Here is a 23,381-nt window from a genome sequence, read left to right on the forward strand (position 1 = left end):
GGTTATAGCCATTGATGTTTATTTACTATAGTAAATGCATTTTAAAACAACAGTAACTTATGTTAACTTTTTATGAAAAACAACTTCCAAAACAAATCCAGGGAGAAGAATGGCATTTTACATTTTTGCAGATCTCTTTCACGTCTGGCTTAATAGAAGACAGTTGGATTCTCATAGCTGCTTCGTTGTGTGTTGTGCTGACGTAAAGCTGAATTCACACAGATGTGAAGTTGGAAAAAGGAGTTTTTAAATAGGCTTCTCAGGTAATTGAGTCTATGTGATGCTACGTCACCACTCCACAGGTGGCAGTTTCTTAAAGGCAATGTGGATCTGAAACCTTATCAATGAGCTTTTTATACTCTTACATTAAAACCCACTGGCCTTACACTTTTAATGAGTCTTACCCATGACTGATTTTATAACATCATGCATTAGGCATTTGGAAAATGCTCATTCACTGAATTATGCAAATCTTCCAAATGTCAATACATTTCATCATACAGATCACATTTGTTCATATCACCACCAGTCCCCTCAGAAAAGTCTAAGCATTGAGAACATGTCAAGCTCATGGCGGCAATACAAGTTTTCAAAGATTCTAATTTTTGCTTGAAAGCTTTTATCATTGGCAACACTATCAGTTTCCCTTGAAGTGAAAGGCTCATTCTGTTCGTTTTCCGGAAAATGTCTCCCAAATAGCCAAGTCTAAATACCATAATTGCTCGTTCTTTCAAGTAGAAATGGTTATGCCATGAACAACACAGTTGTGTTGCACAACTGCTTTTCCTCAAGACAGCCACACCTCAGTGCACAGCAGGAGTGCTCGTGTGTGCTTCCCGTAATTGCAGAACATGAGCTGTATGCTCAAGGGTCCAGATTTAATACAATTTATCTCTTATTAGTTCTGTTGAGGACATTTCTCAGGGAAGTTGGCAATTTTTTCACTGTGAGACCAAGGCATGGATACACGACTGTAGTATTTGGTGCCATTGCCTTGCTTCCTGCCCAGGCACCAATTGCTGAAAAAATCTAGGAATTTCCAGTGACCGGCAGACCACATCTTGAGAACCACTGCTCTAGGTACTTGCCCCAGCTGTCTTCAAAATCTAAGGTCATGATTTCTGTGGTGTAAAAAATCAAGTGAAGGCTGTGGGCTTGAGGACAGGCCTCAAGTCAAAACCCACTTGGAAGTGCCTGTCAGAGGATAACGTGAGACTAAAGCGCTGACTACCTGTGCCAGTGTCTCTCTACCATTTTTTCATCATCATTGCCTTAAGGGGCCTTAATCGGCATCTTTTTACTACTCACCCCCACTATGAAAATCTAATACGACAGACCACAGCATATTTACGTACTGTGGTCCTTTTGAGGGCCGCAAATTACTGTCTCTAAGATTTTTTTTTGCCCCTCACCCAAGACCCAATTTTCATCCCCACTGAGAATGCATGCCCTGTGGCCACCAATAACTCTCCCTTCTAGGGGTCATGTCCTCCCCATTTATTTCTCAGCACTTCCCGGCTGTCATCACAGCACATAGCACAGAAGGTTAACGTTAAGGGTTTCGAAGGGAAAGCAGAGGTGTTTCTCACTCTAAACCAACCTACATCAAAAAATTTCCTTCAGGCCTTCCCTGGTGGCACAGTGATTAAGAATCCGCCGGCCAATGCAGCGGACACGGGTTCGAGCCGTGGTCTGGGAAGATCCCACATGCCATGGAGCAACTAAGCCCGTGCGCCACAACTACTGAGGCTGTGTGTTAGAGCCCACGAGCCACAACTACTGAGCCCGTGTGCCACAACTGAAGCCCGCGTGCCTAGAACCCGTGCTCCCCAACAAGAGAAGCCACTGCAATGAGAAATCTGCTCACCGCAAAAAAGAGTAACCCCCCGCTCGCCGCAACTAGAGAAAGCCCACCCGCAGCAACAAAGACCCAACACGGCCAAAAAAAAAAAAAAAAAAAAATTTCCTTCAGTATTGACTGAATGTCTTAAATGCAAGGGTTTGCCCAGAAATTGAGAAGGCAGGACCTACTTCAGAAAAGGATTCACCATGGAATTCTTCTAGATTGTGAATGTCCTTACAAAACAGGACTTGGGACTCGGATTATTTCTATAAAGCTTACAGTTTCAGAAAGGGCTGAGATATAGCCCTCCTACATACAGATATGATGATTATAAATAGTATACTCACCACCACCCCCAAATTTAACACTGTGCCCTAAAGCAAGCAAAATCTGGCTTAAGTACAACAGACTGATGTTCTGCAGCTCTTTACCAAGGACTCCGTGTCAAAGGAGGGGAAGGAGTGAGTGGTTCTGTGGCCTGCACTTCTACCCAAGTCTGCATGGAGGAGGGTCAAGTTAAAGGAAGGTCAGGGATGCTCCTCTGGGTCCTCTCAGGGGCTGGGGAAGTCTTATGACATTTTCTGGGGAACCATGATTCTGTCCAAAGTCAAGGTGGCTCAGCGGCCTTCAGACGGCTGATATTTCCAGAAGGCCAACTCTCCATCATCACTGCAGGAGGCCAGGAGCCCCCGCTCCTTGGGATTCCAGGCCACACAGTTGACATCCTGGGAATGGGCCTGAGGCACGTGGGCCGTCACAGAGAAGGTGGGCTGCTGCAGATCTGAGCCGGGATCCTCCTCAAATACTCGGATGGCATCATCCCCACAGGCGGTAGCCAGGGCCCCTGTCAGCTGACACCTGGGATGAACATGTGCATCAGTGAGTATGCAGGTGGCTCCTCCCTCCCCAACCTGGCAAATCAGGTAGGAGGGATTGGTTCTATAGTCCCCCTGGCCTGCTCCCGTCCCAAACTTCAGGCCTCAGCTATAAGTGTCTTATCGAAGAGCCTCCCTAACAAATATGTAGCCACAAACATCACCCCAAGCTTCAAGGGCTGCCATCTAGGTTTTCCTCCAATACAATTAACCTAAAAAACTACATATAACTCTGAATTGCACTTTTCTCACTTGGAATAAGCAGTTTCCCTGTCATAAAGTATTCTTTGACCATTTTTTAAAAAGTGATACGATAGGCCACTGAATTCTACCATACTTTTTCTTGAGTCCATATTTGCTATTCCCAAATGTTTGCCAATATAAATAAAACTTAGATGCACATCAGGTTTTTCCATTATTTAGGATTATTTCCAAGGGATAGATTTTCAGGGCCAGAACTGCCCTCTGATCGACTCTCCTGTATGAATGGTGTCGTTTTTCTAGACCCCATAAGGGTAGAAACGGCCCTGTGGATTCATGGCTGGATTCTCCAGCCATGAATCCACAGTTTCAAGAATAAATATTTCTGGATGGTATGATGCTGTGTGACCCCCAAAGGCTGGAGCTGCCTTCATAGCCTGGAATCTTAACACAGGTGCAGGCCTGGGTCTAAGCCTGTCCCCGCTCCTGCGTACCCCAGACCGGCCAGCTCTGAGCCAGCATGGAGACAGTCTGGCCTGATCTGAAGACCTGAGGGTGGCTGCTCTCTATCCCCATGTATTCCCAAAGGTGAAAGGGAGCAGCACAGGCTTTTGACTTCTCTAAAATCTCTCCAATGGTTGGGGTGGCAGGGTGGAGGCGGTGGGGAGGTCTTACCAAGCGACATCGTAAATGGTCCTGGAGTGGAAGCCTGACAAGGTGCAGATACATTTCCAGCTAGGGTCAGAGCCGCTGCACGCCACCCCTGCATGACAGACTTCTCTTGAGCCTCAGGCATGTCCGTGTCCTGGGCATCTCAGGAGAGTATCTAACCCGCCCCAGAGGAGACCCTAATTTGCTGCGCCCCAGCCCACCCTCGGTCATGAGGCCTCATCTTCATTGCTCTGTCTCTGTCCTCACTGATCTGCCTTACACACTGCAGCCAGACTGGCATTTTTACAGCAGAATTCTGAGAAGCATATGTCCTGTTCCTCAAAACCCTTTTGCTGCCGACTACGTCTGATGGGTTAGCCTGCCTTTCAAGGCCGCCCACCAGCCAGCCCAACCCACCTCGTTTCTCTCCAAACCCTTTATGCTTATGCTCCATCGACACGAGTCACTGTTCCTGGCATGAGTCTAGGCTGTCTTTACCTTCAATGCCTTTGCTCGTGTCGTCTGCACCTAGAATTCTCTTCTCGTGTTAAAATCCTGCACACTCTTTCAAGTCCAGATGAAATGGCCCCCCTTCCTCAGACGCTCCCGACTCTTTCGGCACGATACCTGGAGGCCTCTGGTGGCACACCTGCCTTTCTACCCCAGTTTCCTGGGACTCATCTATGTGTCTCAGCCCCTCAGTAGACTAAGCCTCGTGAGAGATGGGTCTTCCTTAGCTCCCAGGCTGGGCCCTCACCTTGCTCATTGCCCGGTAAATACTGGTGCCAGATGCGCACGGTACGGTCATCACTGCAAGAGGCCAGGCGCTGGCCACTGGGGTCAAAGGCCAAGCTCCACACGGTGGATTCGTGGCCTTCGAGGGTGGCACAGCATACCCAGTCATCCTCTTCCTCCCGGTAGAGCTTCACTGTGTCGTCATAGCTGGCAGAGGCTAAAAGCTGTGGGAGAGGCCAGGGAAAACACAGCACATGTCTGTAGGGCCCAAGAAGTGTCTGTGGTTCCAACATTTCTCCCTCCCAGGACAGGAGAGTCCCAGGGATCTGCTTTTATAAAGGGATTGATGTGTCTGGGTCACAGATCGAGATCCCTGGAAAAGCCAGGTTGAGGCAGAAGACCAGAAGAAGGCTGGATACAACCCTCCACATCAGAATTCCTTCCCACCAAGATATCTGACTCTTACCTCCTGGCTCGGGTGCCAAACCACATGCTTGACATCCTGTGTGTGAGAGTTGAGGACACTAACACATTCATACTCGTCTTCTTCATCAACTGTGCAAGAGAAAAGAAAGGAGCCCTTGAGCTGACCGACCCTGTCAGGGACACGGGGAGATCTGGTGGCAGGTTCCCAACTGCATCTGGAGGGACCTGGACTCACCTTCCCAGACCCACACACTCTTATCTCGGCTGCAGGTGGCAAGCAGGTTGCCAGATGGGGCCCAGGCTACTGACTTGACCTCATTTTCATGGCCCTCCAGAGTGGTTACACACTGTGAACCGGGAAGAGGGACAAGAATCAGCAGCAGCTAAGACCCCTGCGGTCCTTCTCATGGGCACAGCCCCACTGGCCCTGGCTGGGGGAGTGGGGAACTGGCAACAATCCTGGTCCCATCCAGCCCGGTTACCTCAAAGTCATCATTCTTCTTCTTCCAAATGCAAGTGGTAGCATCAAAGCTGGCAGAGGCCAGGTAATTCCCACAGGGAGACCAGGCCACCTTCCGCACAGTGCGCTGGTGGCCTTCACAAAGGACAGATTTGCAGATCCAGCTGTCACCTAAAAGCAAAGGACAGGCCAGGCTCTGGAGCTGGGTGCACGAGAAAGTGCTGAAGCATATCAATGCCATTGGGTAATGGGGACCAGTATTGGAGCCAAGCTGGGGGGCAAAGCTCAGTGGGTGTGTTTAATAACATGCTTTCAGAAAGTCAGTATATTAATTGACTCCACTTCCTCTGGAGGTATCCTCCTAACTCAAATCGAAGGAGTCACCCTCCCAATTTAAAACTGTCAATAGCACCCAAACGCCCTTGGGATAAAATTTAAACTTCATCATCTATAGCAAATTACTCTGCAGGCTACTTTCCTTCTTCTCTCTGCATTTTCCTACCTCAACAACTATCACAATTCCCTCAACAGTTTCAGCCTATTGACATTTTAGCTTCTAGTATTTGTCGACTCCTTTGCCAGAAAAACCTTTCTCAGAGTGGCTAAGGAGGCCCCTCCACCCTCTCCCTTGGCCTGCGACCCCCGTCCAGGGTATGCCTGCCCCGCAGGCTGCGCACTCCCCGAGCCTGGCACCCACACCAAGCGCACGTAGACCCCTCGGCGGCAGCGGTCGCGCAGCCGGGCCTTACCCTCCCTGCCCCAGATGCGGACACTCCGGTCGCCCCCGCACGAGGCCAGCAAGGTTCCCGCGGGGTTCCAGGCCAGGAACCAGCAGCGGGAGTCCGGGTGCGCCAGGATACGGCCAAGCAGCACCAGCGAGTCCTTCATGGCTGCCCAGCTCAGGAGGAGGCAGAGGTGAGCAGACCCAGCCGCGCCGACTGCGGCTCCCACCAGGCAAATCCTCTTCCTCTTGAGGGCCGGGGTCCTCCTTGGAACTAAAGCACCCGCGGCTTCTGCCGTGCTGCCCTCTGGGAGTTGTAGTCGGCCTTTCACTCCCCCCTCCCCCACAGCCCCCCACCCCCATCGGAAAGCATCACGGGACTGCCTGAAACTACAAGTCCCGTGAGGCCTTGCGCAGGGGAGCCGGCGGCGCGCCCGGACTGTGTCGCGCGCGGGGGACGGGGCGGGGAGCCGGAGGAGGCGGGGGCAGAGGTGGAGGAAGCCGGAAGTGGATCGGGCCCGGGTTGGTTCGGGCGTTGCGGGTTTGTGGCCTGGGATCGCTCGGACCGTGGCAGCTGAGGAGCCCGTGACGGGACGGAGCGACGCCATCCCGGCACTGAGGCCTGCTGACCGGTGAGGATCAGGAGTCGGTGAGGGGTGGGTCCTCTCTGGACACAGGTCGCACCCCAGATCGCTGTTCCCAGATCCTGGGTCCCCGATCCCTGCGGCCCAGCCTGGTCCTCCGCCCCTCGGCACCCTCTGGCCAAGACTCCTAGGCCGGGTCTCTCTTCCACCACTAACAGATAACTCCGCCCCAGCCCCTCTCCCCACTCTGCTCTGCCAAGATCCAGCGGGCCCCCAGCCCTCTCCGGGTCATCATCCTGCACCTCCGCAGCCCCACTCCAGGGACCCTGTCCCCGCCCCCCGAACCTCTGCAGCTCTCCTGTCTCTGCTCTGCCCTCGGTCCCACCCCCATCCTCCGGTGTCGGCCCTGACAGCCTTGCGCCAGCCTCACCTCTGCGAACCCAGCGCGTTGCTCTCCTCCCCCCGGACAGGCAGGCTCTGTGCGCTCGGCGGAGGTCGGCGGCGACCAGCAGCGACCGCGGAGCGACGGCGGGCGGCCCCGGGCATGTACGCCCCCGGAGGCGCAGGGCTGCCTGGCGGGCGCCGGCGGAGGAACCCGGGAGGCAGCGCTCTGCCCAAGCAGCCGGAGCGTAGCCTGGCCTCGGCCCTGCCGGGTGCCCTGTCCATCACCGCGCTGTGCACTGCCCTCGCCGAGCCTGCCTGGCTGCACATCCACGGTGGCACCTGTTCCCGCCAGGAGCTGGGGGTCTCCGACGTGCTGGGCTCCGTGCACCCGGACCTGCTGAAAGGTGAGGGCGCTGCGCGCCGGCCCTCTTCTTTCTGGACGACAGGGCCTCCTCGGTAGGGTGCCGGCTGGAGCTGAGATAGCCTGGGGCAGGCACTTGGTTGAAGGAAACAGCCCCATTCCTGCCTGGTGTTCATGCCCACCAGGTGGGTCTGTTTGGGGTCCAGCCCCTCATTAATTCTGATGTTATTCAGCCAAGTACCCACTCCTCAACGCCATGCTAATCTGGACTGCTATTTTAGGCTTCTGCCGGGCGAAGGGCGCCGTATATGGAGAGAAGATAAGGGTGCTAGGCATCACAATCAGCTGTCTCCTTCTGAGGAGCCTCTGGGATACAGGAAGGTTTCTTTGGGACAGCCTGACTGATGGAGAAAAAGGAACTTTTAAATATGGCTAGAGTTTAAAAGATGTTTTTGAGTTGTACAGTAATTTGATTGTTGTTAGAGACAAAGGGAGTCTATGGTATTTTCAATAACCAGAAGTCAGTTCCATTGCCACCCTCAGTAAAACAATAGGAATTTGGCTCTTGGAACCCTCACAAGTGTGCCCGAATAGGTAAGTTTGCTTTGTTCGTCATCCTGCTTCTCAGCCAGGGAGGCAGAGGAAAGGGGAAAGGGACCATGGTCTTTACTGGACCCAGGGGAGGCCTGTAGCTCATCCTGCCCACCCTGTCTGTAGTAATGAAGGGTAAAGGCTGTGTGGTGTGGGGGTCAGGATGGCACTGCCTGGCTTTTACAGGGAAAATGGTCAGTGGATTCCAAACAGCCCTTAGTAACAGCGGAGTTCATTACCCGCAAGGCCTTTTGAACCATTCTTGAATGCTTTCTCCCTGTGCCACTCCCTGGCTGTAATTCATTCCAGATGTTTGCTGCCCCATGTATCAGAAGCCCGTCCTGTTAGATATCTTCACGTTGCCTTTTTACGGATTCAGGCTCTGGGATTTGGTGAAAAGGTCAAGTTTTCCTTTGGAGAACTTGGATCATATATACCACTTATGCAGGTTGTGGCTGAAAAGCCGTATCCTTGTGGCCTAATCTTGTCTTTCGCTGAGAGTTCTTTTGCTGTTTTGCATTTCTCTTGAGTCTTTGAAGCTTTAGGATGATTTTGTAGAGAACAGGTTGGGGGCTTCTGGTTTGTTGGGGGCTTTCTGGTTTGTTGGGGGCTTTTGCATTTCTCTTGAGTCTTTGAAGCTTTAGGATGATTTTGCTAATCATCAGGTTGGGGGCTTCTGGTTTGTTGGGGGCTTTTGCATTTCTCTTGGGTCTTTGAAGCTTTAGGATGATTTTGCTAATCATCAGGTTGGGGGCTTCTGGTTTGCTTCTAGATTTCGCCTTGATGATAGCTTTCTCTGCGTTGGCTCATTACGAGCAAAGTTATCCACACGATGGAGGCCGTGTGACGTGCAGCTTTTTCTGTGGCGTGTAGCTGATGACAGAAAGCCCATCAAGCTTGAGTTGAATGGTTTTTCCCTTAGCGCGTTCCCCTGCACTTGCCTTTTTTTGAGGAACAGCTGCCACCTTTCCACAGCTTCACCCAGACCGTGGCAGTTGATCGATCCCCTGATGGTCAGTGTTTCAAGGGCTTGGTGTCATTTCCAAACTGGGAGAGAGTTCACGATGCTTCTCCATTTCATTTCATTCCTAGGGAGGCTCTTAAAATTCATGCCATGAGGGGAGGGGCCGTCTGATCCCGTGTCCTCATTCCAAAGGTCCAGGAAACTGGTGTCTCAGAGAGGTGAAGTGATCTCTCCAGGGCCACACAGCTGGGAGTGGCATAGCTGAGTGTACCTCACCGTTGACTCCAGTTTAAAGTGACGCTGTCTCGTTTGTGTTTTTTAACCTTTGCTTTACTTCAGCTGTCATAAGGAATGATCTCACGATCGTTCAGTCCACTCTGGGCGTGCATCCTTGTCAAAGCCATGTCAAAAGTAAGAATAAATTCTTGGTGCAGTTCTCCTTTGTTTACACATATATGTACCTCTTCTGAGAAATTATCCAAGCCAGGTTTTGTCTTTTCTAAAGCACGTCACTTTCACCTTTACATTATGCCTGCTCGTGTGTTTAGGGATCTTAACCCATGAATAGTTTCGGCCTGGTTTTCCTTGGCCATCTTCTTGGCCATTACAAGCTGGGAACACTTGGTGTCCATTAATAAAGGAGTTGACAGTGCTACCTCATGAGCTACCACAGAAGAAGGCGAGGAATCCAAAGGTCCCTATTTCTCTTCTTCATCTTCTTTGTACCAGTTGGCTTTTTGGTGCCCAGTGGGCCTTCAGATGCATGCTATTCTGTGCGATTGTACTGAGCCTCAGGGCGTGGCAGATACCCTAGCATGGAAGCCTGGGATATTCCCCATCTCAGGAGGGAGCAGAGCTATGGGGTACAGATCCGGTGCCTGTAGATGCTTCCAGAGGGAGAACAGACTCTGCCAGGTCTCTGCAGGCGACAGGGAGCGGCCAGGGCCAGCAGGCTTTGGGACGGTGTCTTCCCATTTCTTGGCCCCCTGCCTGAGTGCCAGGCATTGTGCTAAACCCACTTCACGCCTGGCTGTAGTGTCTCCTAAACAACATCTTTATTTGGTAGGGACTGTCATCACCCCACCCCCCGCCCCAACACACACACACACACACACACACACACACACACACACACACACGTCTCAGGCTCAGGGAGGTCAGGTCACTTGCTCAGGGACACACAGCTGATCTGAGTGGTGTGGACTCCACTCTCACCACTGTACCTTAGCGCACACTGAGCTGCTTTCTCCTTCCATCAGAGCTGTCCCAGGCCTCTTATTTCCCCATTCTAGTTGAGTTTTCATCACAAGCCTAGGCAAAGCTGCGCCTTTTTATTCCTCATCACCTTACGTTGGTGAGCTGAGGCAAAGCCACTCATCCTCCCGCTATCATTCCCAGAGCCCTTGAAGGCTTTAACAAATGCCGTTGGCTTAAAAGATCCACCAGAATTCTGCCACTCCCCTGCTCCTCACAAAGCTCTTCTTCAGTCTGGGCCCGGGGTGCGAGCAGAGATGTGCCCAGACCGATAGTGGCCCCCAGCAGGGGAGCCCAGAGAATCACTCCTTCTGAGCCCCAGTCCCTCTCTGCCTCTCAAGCGTGCCCAGCAAAGGGCAGCAGGGACCACAGCCTCAGGAAGCATCTCTGGAGAATGAGGGAGTTTAGGATGTGAAGTCAGGGGAATCACGGTTGACAGCAAGCCACAGGAAGATCAAGGGCCTTCCAGGAAGGGCCGGAGTGTCTGAGGGGTGGTGACCGACGCAGCTGGCATTTCCCGATCCCGTGGGGCCTGTCCTCAGAGGCAGCTGGGCTAGGACCATTGGTATCTGTGGGATGACCCAGCCAGGCACTGGAGGGCCCTCTTCGAGTCTTGTGTCAGAAGCCTTGGTTGGAAAAAAAAGTCACACCGGGGAGTGGCTGCGCAGGTGGGTGCTGGAAGGACTGGGGCCCCCGGGGATGTGCCTCTGACTCAGGGACTCCAGTGAGGGGGGAAATAGGAGACGGGACAGAAGGGAACTGGCCAGAAGCCACTTGAAGCGTCCTGCCTGCAGCCTCTTTGGGTCAGGAGGGGTGAGAGACATGGGCAGGTAGACAGGAAGAGCCAGGGCCTTCAAAACAAATCCAGCCCAGTGACTTACCAATGACCTTGGGCAAAGTTAGCTCCTTGGGATCCTGTTACACAGCAGCTGCCCTCTTCCCCAGTGACTGGAGGGAGCAGGCAAGCAATAGTTACCAAAGTAAACAGGCCGCACAGCACAACTGGAGGGTAGGATGTATTCTGTCTTACTGGAGTGTAGTGGATGCACCACTGTTTTGTTTTTTTTAAACAATTTTTGTTTGTTTATTTGTTTGTGCCACACGTTTTGTGGGATCCTAGTTCCCCGACCAGGGATCAAACCTGGGCCCCCAGCAGTGCAGCACAGAGTCCTAACCACTGGACCACCAGGGAGTTCCCTGCACCACTGGTTTGAGTTTAAAATTAGGACCCTGCTCCATGTGCCATTTCTCTCCACAAATAAAGTAACACACACGTAACATCTGAGGATTTTGCTTCTCTTTGGCAGCCCTCTCAATGGAGCAGATATTCATTGCCCTCCCTGCCATACTGATGTCTGACAGGGAGGAAAGAAAGGGACATTGAGATCCCGACCCCAGGAGAGTCTGAGCTGCGTTCTAAGCGTGTCAGGGATAACGCTGCCTGTCTTCCCTGTGTGCTCTGAGACCGCTGTGGGATGTAGGGCAGGCTCCTGGGGTATCTCTTAGCATCACTCCAAGGAAAGTCCCCACTTGGCTTCCCCGCTGAGCCTGAAGGTTTGCTCAGAGCTTTGGAGTAGAGAAAGGCAGAAGGCGTCACGTAGAAACAAAACCTGTTTGAATTGTGGGTCCAAAGCCCCTTCTCTGTACTGCATCATCACCCTGGTGGCACAGGTCCTCAGTCTGGCATTAGTGGGCTCCTCCTTTGGCCCACACTGGCTGACGTGTGTGGACGGGGCAGTCTCGGTGTAAGGAGGAAAGGCACGCCAGAGAAGAGACACTGCTGTGGCCGCCCAGCGCAGAGGGAGTGGGGCGGCTCATCCCCAGCACTTTGTGCTTTGACCCTCCCCACGTACCCCTGTGCAGGCAGGGCAGGTGTTATAGCTTCCCTGCGACAGGGTGAGCGCAGAGGCCAAGGGCATTCAGTGACTTGCTCAAGGTGACATACAATCTGTGGGAGGGCTAGGATTGGGTGCCAAGTCCAGTGACTTCTGCTTTTCAGAGCCAGACTCTGAGGACTGTAGAAGCTTAGACCACACCCAGCAGGTTTTGCCCAGTAATTCCCAGTATGAGCTCCTTTCAAACCTTTTAAGGTTTGCTTAACGACCCAAACCTTTTCTGCCTAGAAGAGATTTCATGCTTCCAGCTGTTCCCTTAGTGAGCTCAGCAGCTGCTGGCACTGGCGATGGCTCTGCCAGCATTCATAGCCACTTTTGACCTTTCATTCAAATACAGCTCTTTAGGATTTGATTGATTAGCTCCAGCGAGGAAAAATTAAAACGGCTAACTCTGGTGCTTGGCCATTGGGAGCATCACGATGCAAGGGAGCCTGACCCGGATGTGGAGTCTAGCTCTGTGCCGTGTGACCTGCAGGAAGTCACTTAACCTCCTGGAGCCTCCAATTCCTCATCTGAACCATGTGATGAATCCCCCAGAGTGGAGTGAGGCTTAACTAAGATGACGTTTGCCCCATCTGCGTGCACAAGCAGGAATACCTGGAGGGGCACACAAAAAACTACCAACAATGTTTGTCTCTTGGGAGGGGCAGCTGGACATCTGTGCAAGTCCTCCTTATTCCTAAGATAAGTGTATTCTGAAACATAAGACACGTAGAAGTGTATCCAGCGGATGTACGTTTTAAAGGATGATAATCAAATGAACATCCTATACTCACTTATGCAGCCAAAGATAGTATCGTTGAAGCCCTGTGTGTTACATTTTTCAGTTAAAACTAGTTGCTAAATTAAAACGGAGTTGAGGGCTTCCCTGGTGGTGCAGTGGTTAAGAATCCGCCTGCCAACGCAGGGGGCACGGGTTCGAGCCCTGGCCCGGGAAGATCCCACATGCCATGGAGCAACTAATGCCCGCGTGCCACAACTACTGAGCCTGTGCTCTAGAGCCCGTGAGCCACAAATACTGAGCCCGCGTGCCACAACTACTGAGGCCCGCGCACCTAGAGCCTGTGCTCCGCAACAAGAGAAGCCACCGCAATGAGAAGCCCAAGCACCGCAACAAAGAGTAGCCCCCGCTCTCAGCAACTAGAGAAAACCCGCATGCAGCAGCGAAGACCCAATGCAGCCAAAAATTAAATAAATGAATAAATAAATTAATTAAAAATAAACAACACTGAGTTGACTTTAAGTACTACAATTAAAGCATCACTCAGATGTCCTGGTCACGTTGAGTAATGCTGGAGGAATCTGAACATGGCCTGCTGCAGAGCGGAGTGTGATGTAAGCCGCTATACCCTGCCACTCGCAGGTTATTCTTGGAAGCACTAGAAGAACACTTTCGTCCTGCCCCATCCCTGCCACGTGCCACGTGGACCCCAGAAGAACTGTCTCAGAGAGCTTTCAGCAATATTCAGAATGCAGCCAGGAAACAGCCCCCATCTCCAGGAGCTTTGGTTTCAGAGAGGCCCTGTGGGTTTCTAGACCCCTTCAGGCCCGCAGGGCCGGATTAAATGGAGGCTGGACCTGGTTGCTGGCAGAGCTAACGCACGGGCAAGCCTGCTAGCAGCAGGCGATCCCTCAGGCTGGATGATTGGGCCCCAAAACAGATGGTTAGCTGACAAGAGAGTGACAGGTAGCTCTGAAGTCAGATCAAGGCGTGTGAATCATGTGTGGGCCCAGGCAACATCTGCCTGGTGAATTCTGAGCCTGAGGCGGTAGGGAGTGCACGCTGTCACAAAGGCCCGGGGCCTCTGCATATCTGGTCTGGTTTTTCCGCGTGGGAGGCTGCGCCCTCTGTCCAGGACCCCACGACGCCGATCAACATCGGCTGGTTTGAGGCTGCTTTGTTGATCTCAGGTGCCCTCCCCCGGTTTTTGGACTCTTCTTCATCAGTTCATCTCCCTCTAGGTCCAGGATCAGTGTCTCTTGGGGTGTAAGGCTTAGGCCCCCTGCGCTGCTGGTAAAAATCCAGATTCCTAGGCCCTGCTCCAGACCAAGAGCTCAGAATCTCTGGAGCTTGGGAACATGCTCTCAACCAGCACCCTGGGGATTCTCCTGTGCACGAGAGAGCGATAACCACCGTCCAACAGCCTCTCAGCCTGAGATCAAAACTCAGGAAAGCCCAGCAGGCCAGGCTCCTGAGGAGAACTTTCAGCCAATAAAGCTTGTGGTTCCCCACCTCCAAAAAAAAAAAAAACTCGGGAAAGGAGCCTACAGTGTAAGTCTTGCCAGCCCTTTTCAAATTTTCCCAAATCACTTGGTGACCCATGGCCTAAATAAAAGAAGAACTTGCCAGTGGCTGAATAGAGGAAGTTAAGGCCCATTTCCTACTTTTTATCAAAGCTTAAAATGGTATCTTTTTGGACCAGCCTTTATTCTGTCTGTGTGTTTCTAGAACTGTGGCAGTTTGCGTAGATATCAAAGGGAGCTGACAGTGTGGTCTAGAAGGAATAAAAAAAAAAAAAGAAAAAAGGAAAGAATGGTATTAAAGTCCTAGAGGGAAATGTAGGTTGCTTGATGGGGTCTGGTGTGTAGCTGTCCTCCTGGTATCTTTCACTATGACCCTGGGGGCTCTTTACTCTTTGAATGTTGGGTCTCCTGTTTTAGTATCTTCCTTTTTCTTGGATCATTCCCTCATTTTGGTAGCGCGAGCACCCCCCAATGGCTTTGCCCTCATTTTAGAAGGTATTTGGGGCTGTCAGTTTCTGAGCCTTTCAGGCTTTTGTGGTGTAAAGCTAGCTGCTTCTTACCTTTTCCCATTTCCGGCTTATACTTCAGTTTATCTATTCTCTCAAGTCAGTTCTAGTTCTGAGTCCCGTTACTTCCCAGTTTCCAGAATTTTGTTTTGCCCTTCTTCTCTTTGTGTGGGTTTATGTCTTAATTGTTTTTCTTTTGTTTTAGTAGGGTTCGGGAGGGAGCAAAAATAAATGTGGAGGTCCAGTCTACCAGCTTTCCCCATCTATTTAGTCCTCTCTTGTCATTACAAGGTTCTCTAAACTGCTTCAGTTTCTTTTTGCACAAAAGGGTTGTGAGTGAGTGACTGGATAGAGCATAGACTTGAATGGGCCTCTGGCCTTTGTCCCTTTGGCTTTTCCTGCCAGCCCAAAGCATGCTTTAGCAGAATGGGTTAACATGTCTGATTAATTGTCAGGATCCTTAAAAATGGTTAGGAGAGCGTGGCAAGTACAGTTAACCCTTGAATGACAGTGGGGTTAGGGATGCTGACCCTCCCAGCAGTTGAAAATCTGTGTATAATTTGTGTAATTTATAGTTGGCCCTCCGGATCCGTGGTTCCACGTTACAGATTTAACCAACCCCGATCGTGTAGTACCGTAGTGTTTACTGTTGAAAAAGAAGTCCACACATAAGTGGGCCCTCACCGTTCAAACCCATGCTGTTCAAGGGTCAACCGCACACTGAAGTGGAGCCCTGCACTTGGACTAGTCTTGTTGGAAAGGGAGGAAGGACTCGAGGCACACGGGAGCAGTGACCCAGGGGTCCTGTCTTCGAATAGGGAGGCTCCTCCACCCCCTCTGCAGCCCCACTGGGAGCGGGAGCTGAGACCACGCCCCCCTCCAGTCCTCCCCTGGCTCGCCGGCCTGTGGTGGAGGGGGGGCTTCCTGCCCCAGGGTGCTGCCCGGGAGCCTGAAGATCTGCTCCTCCCCCTACAGATTTCTGCATGAATCCCCAGACAGTCCTGCTCCTGCGGGTCATCGCCGCCTTCTGCTTCCTGGGCATCCTGTGTAGTCTCTCCGCCTTCCTTCTGGATGTCTTCGGGCCCAAGCATCCAGCCCTGAAGATCACCCGTCGCTATGCCTTCGCCCACATCCTCACAGGTAAGCTCGGGCTACTCCCAGTCGGGGAGGAACTGCCACAGGGCGGGGGCGGCATCCTGTCTGGAGTTGCAGGTGGGGGCGAAGGGGTGTCGTGAGCAGACCCTGTTCCCGACGCTCATTTCAGCTCTAGCCTTTCGCAGAGCGCTGGCGTGTGAGAGCAGCTGGCTTCCGTCATTTGCACGTATGCCCGCCAGGACCACAGACCCACTCGGCTGAGCTGTAGGGAGGGAATATTGTTAGGATTGACATCATGGCTCTCTAAGAACAGGATGTGAAGCTCAGCCAGGCTCATGGGCCTGGAAGGAGCAAGGGAGGAACTACAGTGTCTCCCTGTGTCTCCCTGGAGTACATGGTCTCAGATTCTCTCTCCCCCCCCTCCCGCTTCCCTGCAGGCCAGGCTTCTCTGCTCATACGAGGCTTCTCTCCTCTCTCGTGATGGGGCCGCTGTGTTGATTTGACCTAGGGTATCAGCGACTCCAGCTCCCAAACTGCACGACCTTGTCTATTCCTCTCGAAGCACCCAATGACTTCTAGCGGCCCTAGTATCCCAATTCCAAATTCTCTTTTTTTTTTTTAATATTTATTTATTTGGCTGCACCGGGTCCTAGTTGTGGCACGTGGGATCTTCATTGCCACAGGCAGGATCTTTAGTTCTGGCATGTGGAATCTTTAGTTGCGGCATGCGGGATCTTTAGTTGTGGCACACGGGATCTAGTTCCCTGACCAGGGATCGAACCCGGGCCCCCTGCATTGGGAGTGCAGAGTCTTAACCTCTGGACCACCAGGGAAGTCCCCAATTCCAAATTCTTAAGACAGAGAGAATCTAGTTGGCCCGGGTGGGGTCAGGCCTCTGTCTCCCGCCTCAGCCACAAGAGCTCCCCCTTGCAGTGTCTGGGGCCGGGCAGGTTCTCTGAAAATGGGGTTTGGGTAGAGAGACTGCAGTTGATTCCTCAAGCATCCCAGCTGCGGGGTGCCTGCTAACCCCCTTTCTCTGCTGTCCCTCTGTCCCCCAGTCCTGCAGTGTGCCACTGTCATCGGTTTTTCTTACTGGGCTTCCGAACTCATCCTGGCCCAGCAGCAGCAACATAAGAAGTACCACGGCTCCCAGGTTTATGTCACCTTTGCTGTTAGCTTCTACCTGGTGGCAGGCGCGGGCGGGGCCTCAATCCTGGCCACGGCAGCCAACCTCCTGCGCCACTACCCCACGGAGGAAGAGGAGCAGGCACTGGAGCTGCTCTCGGAGATGGAGGAGAACGAGCCCTACCCGGCAGAGTACGAGGTCATCAACCAGTTCCAGCCGCCCCCGGCCTACACGCCCTAGTGCCAGCCGTGGGCCCTCCTCCTTGGCAGCCCTCCCCGCTCTGCAGCGCCCTCCACACCCAGAGGTGCTCCTTTCCCCAGCGGGCCTCACCGGGAGGATCCTGACCGTCTTCACCAACCTTCCCCGGGAGAGACTCTGCCTTTAGCGTTTGTTCATGGATCCCCGCTCTCAAAACCTGGGGTTCACTGGTTTTAGATAATGGCACTGTTTCCCTTCTTTCCACCCCCCTCTCGTTCCACAGTCACTCGTCATTACCAACCAGGGATGGTCGTACACGTTTTCCCCCTTCGTGGGCCCTATCTCTGAGACTGAGACTTTCCTTGGGGAGCTGTTGACAGTGGACGGTCCCCGCTAGAAGAGGCGTCCACGGGGCCCAAGGGAAAGGGGACCGTGCCCTGCGGGCTCGCCTCAGCTGTCCACATGTGCCCCACAGCGTAGCTCTGGGCTGAGCCCTGCCCCTGCCCCTTCTGGGAGTGCCCAGTACCGGGCTGCCCGCTCTGTGGAATTCTCTGCACTTTAGTCTTTGGACTGCCTGTCACGTGTGTTCTGGTTCTGCAGGGAGAAGGGGTGGCTGCTGGGAAGCAGAGCACGTGCTCTCCCTGACCCGTCCCTGCCTGGTGGCCGGCGCCCTGGCGTGAGCCTGAGGCCCCCCGGAAAGGATCAGTGTGAAGGGGGCCAAATCTCCCCAGCCCTGTCACCTTTTGAAATGTGAGTGGTTTTAAAAGGGAAAAACAAAACTGAGCAACAACACCAATACTCTCTTTTTAAACTAGCGACAAGACTGTCATCGTCGTCCTTCAGCTATTTATCCCGCCCCTTCTGGCCCTGCCATGTTTGGGGCCCGCAGACCCCTCCAGCCCCTGGTAGTTCCTCCCCGAATCCCTCCTGGCAGAATGCAGCCCTCCTCCCTTGCCCCCTCCTCCCAGTGACCACGGCTCCCTGCGGCTTTCCTGTGGAACCCAGAGCCACATCAGCCTGGCTGGCTGGCCAGCGTGGTGCTCCTCAGGACCGCGGCACTGAGGCGTAACCTGGCCTCCGTGCAGGAACAGGGGCTGCAGCAGGCCAGGGAGCCCGCCGCTCTCCACGTAGGAACTGGACCAGGGGGGCCCTGCTGCATGAGGTGTCAGAACCCCCTGTCAGGCGAGCTGCCTGTGCCCTTCAGGCTCAGTGTGTCCCCTAGACTGTGAGCTGAATGTACGGTCCACAGGGACCCTTCTTGAATGTACTCTGGTCTCACAGTGTGCTGCCGGCTCTTTCTTGCCCGGCCATCTCTCTGGCCGTTCTGTTGGCCACACGTGGCTCTGGATCGGCTGAATTTTCTGCCCTGAGATATGGGACGTAAAGTGGGAGAAACCGGAGAGACCTACGGTGTGGATCCAAATGGCCAAGCTTCTTTGGAATCGGTGTCCAGTGTTGAGCCGAAAAGCAGATGGATCCCCGTGTCCTTCACAGGCGATAGACAGAGTAAGACTGGAGCACGGACACCATTGTTGACCTGTGGCTAGACGGGGACCGTCACGTCCCTTGTCCTTCTCTGGCCAGACTGCCTGAGGATGTCTGGACAGACGCCTGTTTCGGTGGTGAAGGCCATGTCTGCGCCTGAGTGAGCGGCCACGTGGGGTTCACTGCGATGCCAAAGTGTGTCCCATGGTGACTCTCACACTCTTCTAGACTCTTCTCTTAGGCAAGAAAGACTGCCGTGTGATACCTGAGCACAAAGCCGAGGAGCTAAATTAAGTCTTGACTTGCTGTAGAGTCTGAGTTTGGCAGATTTCCAGGGTGCAGCCAGCTCTCTCTGACCCTGGGGTTCTGAGCAGGCGGACCAGGAGACCGGGCACCGAACACGCATGCCAAAGTGACCGGTCGTCTCATGAGGACCCAGACATGACCCTGTGGACCGTTCCCCGTGGTTCGGAACCCACTTTTTATTAGCTACCCACGCCTCTGGGCTTTCTTTCTCTTTTCCCTTGCCCTCCTGACACTGATAGTTTGTCATATAAACTCCCTTGGTTGTGTTCCTTTTATTTTCTAGAAAAAAAAAATTAAAAGCAAAACAAAACAAAAAAACCCGAAACCACAAATAAGAATGTAAATGCCAATGGCTCCCTGTCCTTTTTCTGTCGCAGCTTCCCTGAGTTGGTTTGTTCCCTTCCTCTTAGAGAGGCAGGAGAAATTGAGGAAGTGTGAACGTAATTTTTAAAAAGTTAGAAGGGACTTGAGTGTGCCTGCTGCATGCAAGGCATCTGCACCTAAATGACCTCCTAATCCTGACAACTTCCGCACCGAGGTCCCAAGGCTGGGAGCCATAGGTGCCTCCGCCCAAGTCCTTGATTTCAGACCCTGAGCTCTTCCCTCTGCATCCTGTGAGCTGCAGGAGAGAGCGTGGCTTCTGAACTCCAGCCCTTGTGCGGAGAGAAATAGACTTCTGCAGGGCCAGGACTTGCAGAAGAAGCTGCACTTCCTTTTGAAGCCACGGGAAATGACCACTGACTTCCAGGGAGAGGTGTGTGAGTGCAAACGGCTCCAGGAGTGTAACGTCAACGCCTCCAGTGGTTACCCACGTTCCCTTCGTCCATTCACACCTTCAGCCGACACGCTGGGCCCCAGTGTGCATCACAGTGAAAGAGCTCAGGGCTCCCCTGGAGGAGCAGCCCACTTGGGTTTCTGTTTTTATTCCCAGGAAGAATACGTGTCTTTCTCGGGAGCTGGGAATGGGTTCGCTCTCTCATTTCATTTCATTTCAGACATTTACGAAAGGCACCTTGTGTACAAAGCACCGTTTAGGCACCGTGAGAGAAATGTGATGACCTTCAGGGGCCCTGTCTCCAAAGATTTCATATTCTTAGCCCGGGAGGTGGACTCAACCACGGAAAGGTAGAGCGAAGTAAGTGGTCTACTGGACAGCTGGGAAAAGTGCTGCGCCCACCGGGGAGGCTGGTTCCTACCTCAGGGATTACGAGAGGCTTCCTGGACGAGGCAGCTTAGTGTAAGAAGGTGTTTGGAAGTGGGGTGGGGGGGATTCCTGCTGAGGGAAAGCAAGAACAGAAGCACACCTGGCGGCCAGGACGTGGTGAGAGAGGAGGCGAGAAAGGCAAGGGGGCCCCGTTTGAGGAACTAAAAGCAGTGGAAGGCCCTGGAGGGATTTTGAGAAGAGAAAGGAGGGTTTATTTGAATGACTGGTGACTGTGAAGGAGGGTCAGCCTGGTGTCCAGTGGAAGAGTCTGAGGGTGTGTGGAGTGGGGGATGGGTGGGAAGTAGGGTGGAGGCCCGGGCCCTGAAGAGCAGGCCCAGTTGGCCCCCAGCGCCTGGAGTCTCAGCCAGGTGACCGAGTAGGGAACCCAGGAGCCCCAGTTCCTGCTGACCCATCATGCGATGCGAGGCGGAGCCAGAGCCGCAGGCCTAGTGGGCCGCACGCATGAGAAGACTCGGGATGTGAAGGGCAGCAGGGGGAGAACCTTGGAGAACAGAGGAAGAGGTGGTTGTGTCTTGGGGGAGAGCAGTTTTCTCAAGATCACTAGAGAATCTTTTCAGCTGACATCTTGCCCACAGCTGTCCACGCTCTCAGCCACTAAATTAATGGGTCACAAAGCTCTGTCCCCACAGAGGACCTTCCGATCCAGCTGTCAGGAAGGCAGCCCCTTGAGACTGTAGGCTCAGCCTTGAGACAGGAAGCCTTCATGGAGATGGAGACACTTAATATGGGCCTTGAAGAATGGCTTTCCTGAGAGAACAATGTTGTCAGTGGAAAGGGACGGGCTTTAGGGAACACCGAGCTGGTGTTTTGAGCAGTGATGACACCCACTGGAGGGGCGTGATTAGGTGGGTGGACCCAGCCTATGTGGGTCTGGAATGTCAAAGTTATTGTCAGAACACAATTGCAAGATACGGAACTCTTAACACAGAGCCATCTTAATTAAATGGAATTTACTGGTTCCCATAACTGAAAAGGTGACTTGGCTAGATCTTGGGACTCAAACAATGACGTGAAGGCGTGATTTCTCTCCATCTCTCGGCTCTGCTCCTTGGTCAGGCAGTCTCTCTCCAAAGGTGGTGAAGATGGCCCCTGGCAGCCCCAGGCTGACACTAGCCTCTTGTTTAAGGACCAGGATGGGTCTCTTCTGCCCAGCTGAGATCATGTCCCTTTCCCTAAACTGTGACCAAGGACTTGGAGCTTCATCCTGTCACCGGGGACATGGATGGTCACACACGGGGTCTTGGATTCAGAGATGGCGTCACCAGTGTTGGTTGGGATGTGTGAGCGTGAGGGCGAGGCCTACACCAGTCAGAGATCCTTGCTGGCATGAGCCTACGAGGTGGAGATGGGATGCCTGTAATCTCCCCCTCAGCCCTCCTCACTGTGACAATAGGACATGTGGCCACCAACCAGCTCTGCTCTCTCACAGAAGCTCCGTGTGTCCTATCTTTCTTGGAACAGGTCTGGGCCTTGAAATCAGGCTTGCCCACCTTCTGACAGGCAAACTGGGCCTGGATTACCCTGGCCCTGTCCTCAGGAATTGTGTCTTTTCCTTCTCTCTTACACTTGCCCCTTTCTTCCAGCTCCATTCCCGGGCCCACCCAGCTTCTGACTTTCCCGTCTTTGTTCTTTTCTGCTTTGAGCTCAGTGCTTCTCTTGAGTGGTGCTTGGCACCCCTGAAGACACTGCCTGCAGGCATCCTGGCTGTTTGGGGGAACCACCCACCTAAACCCAGTCCCACCCCGCCATCTCCATCTGGAAGTCAGCCCAGTGGGATGGGGAGGGAGCAGGCCCCAGCGCATGAGCAGAAGGCAGCGGGGCTGATGCCACGTGCCAGCATTAGGGTACGTTTTTGCATTAATTCCTCAGAACTGAAATTTCTTCTGATCTTGGAGTGATGCCTTCTTCACCACATGTTCAGTAGCTAACATACGTCTCCCCCAACCTTGGACCTACGTACTTCAGAAAGATGTTGAGAATTTGGAGAGAGTCCAGGTAAGCATTCTACGTGGATGAAAGATGGGGAGAAAAGTAAACAGCTCTAGAGAAAAGGATGGAATAGCAATCTGAAACGTGTGAGGAGATAGTTACCAACAAGGTGTGACCTTTAAAAGGCACTGCTCTCTGGGACTCGGTTTCCTCATCTGTAAATGAGGGGCTGACCTGGATGACTTTAAAGTTCCTGCCATCCCTAATCTCCAGCTACCTGAGAGGGGGATCCCACCCTCCAGATCCACTCTGAGGGATCAAGAAGGAATGACTTTGAATTTATTTTAAGCATTTAAAAATATATATATATTTATTTATTTGGCTGCATCGGGTCTTAGTTGCGCCACACAGGATCTTTCATTGCGGCACACGGGCTCAGTAGTTGAGGTGCATGGGCTCTCTAGTTATGGCGCGCGGGCTTAGTTGCCCTGCGGCATGTGGGATCTTAGTTCCCCCGACCAGGGAGCGAACCCGCAAGCCCTGTGTTGGAAGGCGGATTCTTAACCACTGGACCACCTGGGAAGCCCCTATTTTAAGCATTTAAAGAATAACTTCGTTTTCAAAAAAATTTGTACTTGCTAAAAAGTTGCAAGAATGGGACAATGAATTCCCATATACCTCTCAGCTAGATTTACCAACTGTTAACATTTTGTCACATTTATTTTTATTAAGATATAATTCACCTACCATGAAATGCACCCTTGTGAAGTATAATTCAGTGGATTTTAATATATTCACAAGGTTGGGCAGCCATTGCCACTAATTCCAGAACATTTTTCTCACCCCCCAGAGAACCCTGTGCCCCTCAGCAGTCACTCCCCATTCCTGTCCCTGCCCCAGCCCCTTACAGCCACTAACCTACCTTCTGTCTCAATTCATTTGCCTATTCTGGGCATTTCCTTTAAATGGACTACGTGGCATTTTGTATCTGGCTTCTATCACTTAGCAAGATGTTTTCAAGGCTCATCCACGTTGTAATACGTATCAGTCCTCCATTGATTTTTATGGCTAAAATTCCACAATAGGTATATACCACATCTTGTTTATCCATTCATCAGGTGATGGACACATATGCTGTTTCTGCTTTTTGGCTATTGTGAATAATGCTGCCATGAACATTTCTTTTTTTTTTTGGCTGCACCGCATGACATGCGGGATCTTAGTTCCCAACCAGGGATTGAACCCGTGCCCCAGCAGTGGAAGCGCGGAGTCTTAACCACTGGACTGCCAGCGAAGTCCCAGCCATGAACATTTTTGTCTTT

General features: G+C 52.6%; 2 protein-coding genes across 2 annotated transcripts; one reads left to right on the forward strand and one right to left on the reverse strand.

Annotated features, from left to right (window-relative positions):
• Positions 1–2,253: 2,253 nt before the first annotated feature.
• Positions 2,254–6,209, reverse strand: CIAO1 (cytosolic iron-sulfur assembly component 1). The gene is made up of 7 exons (XM_027128970.1): positions 5,941–6,209; positions 5,214–5,362; positions 4,967–5,078; positions 4,772–4,860; positions 4,328–4,529; positions 3,595–3,682; positions 2,254–2,701 (listed from the first exon to the last, which is right to left on the reverse strand). The coding sequence occupies exons 1-7, from the start codon at positions 6,077–6,079 to the stop codon at positions 2,461–2,463; spliced, it is 1,020 nt and encodes a 339-aa protein (XP_026984771.1). The 5' UTR covers positions 6,080–6,209; the 3' UTR covers positions 2,254–2,460.
• A 194-nt stretch (positions 6,210–6,403) lies between these two features.
• Positions 6,404–19,255, forward strand: TMEM127 (transmembrane protein 127). Its single transcript, XM_027128974.1, has 4 exons — positions 6,404–6,544; positions 6,967–7,284; positions 15,671–15,835; positions 16,849–19,255. Exons 2-4 carry the CDS (start codon positions 7,041–7,043, stop codon positions 17,154–17,156), a joined length of 717 nt encoding a protein of 238 aa, XP_026984775.1. The 5' UTR covers positions 6,404–6,544; positions 6,967–7,040; the 3' UTR covers positions 17,157–19,255.
• Positions 19,256–23,381: the final 4,126 nt, after the last annotated feature.

This window comes from Aethalodelphis obliquidens, unplaced genomic scaffold, assembly GCF_003676395.1.
Source record: "Aethalodelphis obliquidens isolate GAN/ISIS:26980383/991018 unplaced genomic scaffold, ASM367639v1 scaffold35, whole genome shotgun sequence".
NCBI lineage: Eukaryota > Metazoa > Chordata > Mammalia > Artiodactyla > Delphinidae > Aethalodelphis > Aethalodelphis obliquidens.

What these genes read in the sequence shown, in the direction of transcription:
- CIAO1 (XM_027128970.1), bottom strand. Translation starts at nt 6,079, where the DNA reads ATGAAGGACTCGCTGGTGCTGCTTGGCCGTATCCTGGCGCACCCGGAC. An exon ending in CCGCATCTGGGGCAGGGAGG is followed by an intron (nt 5,363 to 5,940) that starts GTAAGGCCCGGC and finishes CTTTGCTTTTAG; the next exon opens with GTGACAGCTGGATCTGCAAA. An exon ending in TTTGGCACCCGAGCCAGGAG is followed by an intron (nt 4,530 to 4,771) that starts GTAAGAGTCAGA and finishes CCTCTCCCACAG; the next exon opens with CTTTTAGCCTCTGCCAGCTA.
- TMEM127 (XM_027128974.1), top strand. Translation starts at nt 7,041, where the DNA reads ATGTACGCCCCCGGAGGCGCAGGGCTGCCTGGCGGGCGCCGGCGGAGG. An exon ending in GCACCCGGACCTGCTGAAAG is followed by an intron (nt 7,285 to 15,670) that starts GTGAGGGCGCTG and finishes CTCCCCCTACAG; the next exon opens with ATTTCTGCATGAATCCCCAG. An exon ending in CTTCGCCCACATCCTCACAG is followed by an intron (nt 15,836 to 16,848) that starts GTAAGCTCGGGC and finishes TCTGTCCCCCAG; the next exon opens with TCCTGCAGTGTGCCACTGTC.